This window comes from Tupaia chinensis, unplaced genomic scaffold (assembly GCF_000334495.1).
Source record: "Tupaia chinensis unplaced genomic scaffold, TupChi_1.0 Scaffold000231_1, whole genome shotgun sequence".
Classification (NCBI taxonomy): Eukaryota; Metazoa; Chordata; class Mammalia; order Scandentia; family Tupaiidae; genus Tupaia; species Tupaia belangeri.
Genome location: NW_006159706.1, coordinates 1,081,251 through 1,088,572, shown reverse-complemented (window position 1 = coordinate 1,088,572; position 7,322 = coordinate 1,081,251). Strand labels below are relative to the sequence as shown.

The 7,322-nt window shown below is 53.0% G+C and overlaps 1 protein-coding gene across 1 annotated transcript; it reads left to right on the top strand.

Annotated features, from left to right (window-relative positions):
- Positions 1-6: 6 nt before the first annotated feature.
- On the top strand, positions 7-5,485 carry ORAI3 (ORAI calcium release-activated calcium modulator 3). Its single transcript, XM_006148133.2, has 2 exons — positions 7-448; positions 3,937-5,485. Exons 1-2 carry the CDS (start codon positions 221-223, stop codon positions 4,603-4,605), a joined length of 897 nt encoding a protein of 298 aa, XP_006148195.1. The 5' UTR covers positions 7-220; the 3' UTR covers positions 4,606-5,485.
- Positions 5,486-7,322: the final 1,837 nt, after the last annotated feature.

The following is a 7,322-nucleotide window of genomic DNA, read 5'->3' as shown; positions in this document are numbered from 1 at the left end:
GCCTCTGCTGTCCCGCTTCGGCCCTTGGGACTTCCCCGCAGACGCCTGCTCTTCCCGCTCCGCTGGGGCCGCCTCTTCCTGGGCGCCCGCCGCCCGCATCTCGGCTTACCGGGCCGGGGGGATGAGGCCTCCCCCCGGCTTGGGCCAGCCCTTCTGGGGCCCCCGGGGCGCCTCGGTCCCGCGGTGACTGCCCGGCGCGCCTGGTGCCTCCGCCCCCAGGATGAAGGGCGGCGAGGGGGACGCGGGCGAGCAGGCCCCGCTGAACCCGGAGGCCGAGAGCCCGGCAGGCTCGGCCACGTACCGAGAGTTCGTGCACCGCGGCTACCTGGACCTCATGGGGGCCAGTCAGCACTCGCTGCGGGCGCTCAGCTGGCGCCGCCTCTACCTCAGCCGGGCCAAGCTCAAAGCCTCCAGCCGTACGTCTGCCCTGCTCTCGGGCTTCGCCATGGTGAGGGGCGGGAAGGGGGCACCCTGGGTGGGCGTGAAGCACGTGGGGGGCACAGGGTCGTGGGCGAAGGAACGGGTCACCGAGGATGACGGGGCCGAGGAAGGGAAGAATGGGTGTTTAAGGGGTAGAGGAGAAACGAGTCCCTCCTTGTGGGTGTCGGGGTAAACGAGGCCATGGGTGCTAAGTCCCAAGAGTGTCGTGAGGGGAGGGGGCAAACATCACTAATGGGCGTCAGCGTTCCGCGATGGAGCGGAGTGGGCCCACGGCAGTGCTTACTATTAGTAAGCGCTCATGAGAGGATCAAAGGCAAAACCCCAGGGGTCAGCCACCTGAAGGTGGGCCCATCCCGCGGGAGCTGGCCACTCGGCGGCCGGCAAGGAAGGTGTCAGCGTCACCCAGGAAAACTCTGAGAACAGAGGAAGCCGCCGGGAAGGATGCTGATTAGGAAGCTGATACCCTGATTCTTCAGCTGATAAACTGCAGGTGTGGGAGAGTATCAGCTAACGGGCCGGGCCGGGCCCAGGGGCGGCCGCACAGGAAGTGGGACTTAGGGAGGTCCCAGTGTCGGAGCCAACAGATACAAGGCATGGCTCCTCCCTCCTAATGGCCAGCTGTGTGACCCTGGACGGGCCTCCACGCCCTCGCAGACCAGTGGGAAATAGTGAGGTCATGGAGGGTGCGCCCTCTGCAGCCTGCCAAGTACCGCCTGGGATGAGCTGGGATTGTCATCAGGAACCCCAGGTCCAAGCATGTCAGAGCTCAGTCTGCCAGTGGGACAGGTGTGGAAACCCAGGGCCAGAGTGGAGCGATGGCTCTGCCAGTGGCACTCAGCAGATGATGGCTATAGGATGAACTGGGATTCAGCGTCACTGGGTTTTCCCACTGTCGTCACAGGAAAAGTAGAAAGTGGGGGTGCTTTTGGGAATGTGCCCCCTGTGGAGATGGATATAAGAGGCAGCTAAGGTGGGGGTCATACAACAGGTGATTCCAGTTAGTCCCTGTGCCCCCACCTCTGCATCTGAATGAGGACAGGGAAAATCTGTAACCCTAAGGGTCATCCTCAGCCTATATTTTCTATGTGGGGGTCCCAGAATCCACAGATCAGCCCACCCTTCCTGATGGGGTGCCATGTGGAGACAGGAAGTTGGCTTACTTCATCTATAGACTTCAGAGGGAAGGGAATAGCCACTCACAGACCTAGCTGAGAGAGGTCAACCCATAGTCCAGCCTGTTCCCAAGGGGACAATCCGGTCTGCTGCAGCTGCAGGACTTGCACGTTGCTGGAGTGACAACTTAAGGGGCCAGAGCCTTTTCTGTAGGATCCATAGGCTGGATGTGTAGGTTCTGGGGGTAGTCCTGGCCCCAGCCCCTGGCAGAGGAGACATGCTGGGCCACTCTGGGAGAAACCAGGACTAAGCCTGGCCCAGATCCCTGTCTAGAAAACACCTGCTGACACCTGCCATGGCCCAATTTCCCAAAATACTCAGCCTTGTTTTCCCACCTGCTACCAGACTCCATATTTTTTTCTCCTTTCTTCAGCCCCAGAGCAGCCCAAGTCTGCAAGATCTTGCAACAACTAGGGATGGGAAAGAGCTAGGTTCTGAAACCCAGGTGGCCAGAGAGAATAATGTGATACAAAAGAATAACATCGTACAAATTGTATCCCACTGTCACTAAGCACAGGCACTGCGTGCAGGGATTTCTTAGAGGTATTTTTCTGTTACCCTACGAAGTAGGTACCACTACTGTGGTCATTTTACAGGTAAGAAAATTGAGGCTTAGAAATGTTAATATGAGGAATGGCAGATGGCATAATAGTTACATTGCTGGACTCCCACATAATTGTGGTTTGAGTCCCTGGACTGGAGGGTTAAAACTCATGCTGGGCACTTATGCATGCATGGCCAAGATCACAAGAGGAGAATGGAGCAGAAGGGATTGCAGTGTGGCCATACCGCCTGGGGAGTGGGTTCTTGCTTTCTGTCTCTCTACCTCTCTGGCTAGCGCACCTGCTCCATAGAAAAATCTGTCTCAATAAATAAATAAATAAATAAATAAATAAATAAATAAATAGAAGGGAAAAGAAATGCTAAGATGTTTGAGCAAGGGCTGACAGGTGGTGTGGTGGTTAAGGGTGCTGGACTCCCACATGGTGGATTGCAGTTTTAGTCCTGGACCGGCTTGGTTTCTCACTTTCTTGCTCTCTCATTCTGTCCCTCTCTGATCATATTAAAATAAATAAATAAATAATGTTAAATAAAACCATTCTTAAAAAAAAAAAAAAAAACATGCTTGACCAAGATCCCATAGCAAGTAAGTGACAGGATTTGAACTTAAGCAGTCTTGCTCTAGAGTCCAAATTTACACATTCCTAGAACAAGGTCATCGATTCAAATATTTGCAAAGGCCAGGCAGGTAATATGGATGCCAAATGGGCTGGCTGGGGACTGTTAAGAGAACCCAAGACCTGTCCAAATGGGTGAGAGCCACACTCAACTCCAGTTGTCATGTAAGAATGTGAGCCCATTGTAACCAGATCTCCCAAGTTTTCAGGATCTCAAAATAAGGATATTTATATGAAGTTTCTTGGGTTTTAAAAGTTGGCCACTTAGTTTTTTAAAAAACACACTGTGTGAGCCAAGCAAAACATGTCTGCGAGCTGGCTTTGGTTCATGATATGCCAGTTTGCAAACTCTGGCCTCAGACTTGAACGTTCACAATAATAACGGCAAACACTTACCTTGTGCTTACTATATGCCCGGCGCTGTTCTTAGCACATGATATGAATTATTTCATTTAATCTTTTTTTTTTTTTTTTGGAGAGATTTTCACTGTAGGGCGTGTGCGCTCGCCAGACAGACAGAGAGAGACATAGAGACAGAAAGCGAGAAATCACCCCCCAGGGGGGATGGTCACGCCGCAATCCCTTCTCCTCCATTCTCCTCTCGGGATCTTGGGCACGCACGCACACGCGCCCGGCGTGAGTTTTAAGCCACCGGGTCCGGGACACGAACCGCGGTCGACTACGTGGGAATCCAGCGACATAGCCATTACGCTAACTGCTGGTTCCCTTCATTTAATCTTCACAACCCTGTAAGACAGGGAGGTACTATTTTCAGTCCTCTTTTGCAGAAAAGACACCAAGGTGCAGAGAGAACTAAGTCACTAGTTCAGGATTAAACAGCTTACAGAGCTGAGCATGAACCCAGGCAGCCTAGCTCCAGACTGCTCCCTGTGCCACATAACAAGGTAAAGCTGCCAGAACATGCCATCCAGCCCTCTCAGTGTCCAGGCAAGGGAACCAAGGCCCAGAACAGAATAGCCTTGTTAAGTCTCCCCATTCACTCAGTGAACAAAGACTGAATACCCCCTTTCTGCCAGACACTATTCTAGTTCTAGGACTCTTATCTGTGATATATGCCAACAGGCCCCAAAACCGCTCCCATTGAGGAGGTTACAGACAGTCACTCCGTCTCTTGTCCCCACAGGTGGCCATGGTGGAGGTACAGCTGGAAAGCAACCACGAATACCCTCCAGGCCTGCTGGTGGCCTTCAGCGCCTGCACCACCGTGCTAGTGGCTGTGCACCTCTTTGCACTCATGGTCTCCACGTGTCTGCTGCCCCACATTGAGGCTGTGAGCAACATCCACAACCTCAACTCCGTCCACCAGTCACCACACCAGCGTCTCCACCGCTATGTGGAGTTGGCCTGGGGCTTCTCCACTGCCTTGGGCACCTTTCTCTTCCTTGCTGAAGTTGTCCTGGTTGGCTGGGTCAAGTTTGTACCCATTGGGGCCCCCTCAAACACACGGGCCCCAGGGATAACCACATCCCAGGTGCCTGGAACTCTGTCACCAGTGGCCCCCTCCTTTATTCCAGCTTCCAATCTCCCACCATCCTCTGCTTCTGTAGTCCCATCACAGGCTGAGCCATCTGGGGCCTGCCCACCCCGGCAAGCATGTGGTGGTGGTGATGGGGGCCATGGTCCAGGCTGGCAAGCAGCCATGGCCTCCACAGCAATTATGGTACCTGTGGGGCTTGTGTTTGTGGCCTTTGCCTTGCATTTCTACCGTTCCTTGGTGACACACAAGACAGACCGCCATAAGCAGGAGCTGGAGGAGCTGAGTCGCCTGCAGGGGGAGCTGCAGGCTGTGTGAGGCTGGTGTTAGCCTCTGCTGCAAGCACTGCCTCCCTCAGGGGCCTGCAACAGGCCCCAGGGGGCTACAGACCTCATTCCCTGCCCCTAGCTGAAGCCACTTCCTGTGGCCACTCTCAGGTAGAGGTTAGACTCCTAGCTGCAGAATCCTTTGGGCAGCTCCCACATTCCCAAGGATTTCACATCGGTCTTTCCCATGAGTTTTGTAAGTTCCATTCTGTGCCTGGGATGGGAGGAAATAGATGGTCCTTAGTCCCAAGGATCATGTGGTAGAGAAAGGAGAGGCAGGAAGAACCTGGGGGGCTTTGGTGCTGACCCTTGGCTGCTTGCTCCTCTACAGGATGTTGAGGTCACAAGCCCACACGGCTATCCCAGAGACAGTCATCCCTTAATTTTTTCCCCCTAGAATCTATTTTACGGTTGGCATTTTTGGAAAGTTTTTCCTTAATCCCCAGACTTTGATGGTTCCACATTCTTGCTTCAGTTGCTGTAGAGGGAATTGGGTGTTTCTACTTCAGGTACATAAGTTTAGCCTTTCCTAGGGGTAACCTCCCTATTTGGGGATCTCCATGTTTTTCAAGCCCTATCCGTCCACACCACTGTTGATAATCATGACCACACGTGAAGAGGCAGTGCCTGCCCCATAGCCCTAGGCCCACACTTAGGTATCTACATCTGGTTTCCACTCTCCTGGGCCAGGGCTAGGGGTGGGGGTGGGGTCTTTGAACTGAAGACCTGTGTGCCCAGCCTGACACCTTAGCAAGGCTGGGTGAGGAGGTTTTAAGGGAGAAGGTCTGGTGTCTAGCTCTTGGAATGTCGATCTTTTCTGACACTGAATTTTTAATGCACCTTGTTTTGTATAATAAATTGTGTTTCACAGATGTCCCTGTGGCTGTGAATTGGGCAGAGGGGAGGCCTTCTTGGAATAAGGTTACTTGTTTCTAAGAATCAGGGGAGGGCAAGTATTCTTAGCAGAGAATGGGTTCTAGGTATGACCTAGTCAGGTGCTGACAGGGACCAATAGCTTTTGAATATGGAGAGTTATTCCAAGACCAAAGGCCTGTGAATTCCTATTCCCAAGCTTAAGGTCTCTATCTCTTCCATTGAGGGTTTATGTAAGTTTCTTGAGTGACTACTACATACTAGGGGCTCTTCACAGTTAATCTCATTTAACCATCATAACCACGTTAGAAGACAAGTCTTTACCATTTCCATTTCAGAGATAAGGAAGGCTAAGGATCTTGCTCAAAGCCAAACAGCTAGTCAGTGAAATAACTTGATTACCTTTGCCATCCACAGGAATCTATTTGATTTGAGAATAGGAACCAGTAGTTTTTAACTGGGACAAAAGAATCCTGATCTCATTACCTAAGTCTCCACATAAATGTACTTTTCAGCCTCATTTCCCTCAAAATTTTAGAGTCCTGTCTTCTTGTGGTCTGAAAACCCTCCCCCTTTCCTATTACTTAAAACGGTGAAGTTGCATAAACCAAGATCCAAGGGCCTTTCCTGCACTGTTCTGATGTCTACAGTAGTCCTGTGACAAGAATTAACACCGTCTTTAGTGGAAGAATCTGAAGCTTAGATCATGACATACCCAAGGTCACACAGCAGGGGACTGACAAAAGATGTGGCAGGAAGCTAGGGCAGACTCAACTCAGGCAGAGAGGGCTTGAGAAAGCCCAGAGTCCAGAGTGCCCGAGTCCACCATGGATAAAAAGGGTCCCCAGCGTGTAGGCCTGCGCCCGTGTTACCTTTCAGCTGCAAAATCCTGTGAGCATAAGAAAGTGCTCACTGGAACCATGATGTCTAGAGAATGGACCAGTCCACTACAGTTCTTTTATGGCCTAGTTTACTTTTTTTTTTTAATAAGGCCCGTTTAAGGGCCTTTAGGCACCACCAGGCTTACCAGAGACCCTTAAAACAGCCCTGAATTTAACCAGCAATTGTGGGCCGAGGACAGCGACATGCGGTACTTTCTACAGGCCTCAGTATCCCCATCTGTGAAATGGGCACCGTTAAGCAACTAGGGGCCGAAGGGGTATAACGGGAAGAAAACGCTCCCTGCCTCCTGTGCGGGGCTGGGCAAGCTGCCGGAGTCACCGCTCCTGATTGTTTTTCCAGCTCCCGGACGCCCCTCCCATCTCGCCCCGGTTTCGGTGGGTCCTCTAGGAGGCACCCCTGCGTCGCCGGGCTCCGCACGCTCTGACCACGCCCCTCTGCGCGCAGCACCTTGGCCCCGCCCACATTAGGCTCTGCAGATTCGCCAGGCCGGCTCCTCAGAATTACTGGAGCCCCTCTATACTCCGCTGGAAATTCTCATCGGACGCAGAGAGGAGCTTTGGGCTATACCCATTTCCTCCGAGGCCAGAAGTGAGCTGTCTCGAGTCGTGCCAGTAGGAAAGATCCAGAAAGAGTGGCCGACTCTGCCAGCAGGGCTTGGCTAACGGGGCGTTATTTTCTTGACTCCACCAAGCTGGATGAAGACAGTCGACGGCCGAGCCCAGGAGCACAGGCGAATCTGCAGCCTCTCAGACCTTTGGCCGCGCGAGGAAGGGGCTGGGAAGAGGAGCGAAGGAGCACCCACCTAGTGCACCAACTCGCCCCGCCCGCCTGACGAATCTGCGTCTGTTCAACGCGCCACTCAAACCTCCCAGCTCTGGCTGGCCGACTCCCCTCCGCCCCGCCCCCTTTTCCTCAGAGACTAGGCGCAGCTTT

Bases quoted from the DNA above. Each gene is read 5' to 3' on its own strand.
- ORAI3 (XM_006148133.2), top strand. From the start codon at position 221: ATGAAGGGCGGCGAGGGGGACGCGGGCGAGCAGGCCCCGCTGAACCCG. The intron at 449-3,936 runs GTGAGGGGCGGG...TTGTCCCCACAG, and splicing joins TGCTCTCGGGCTTCGCCATG to GTGGCCATGGTGGAGGTACA.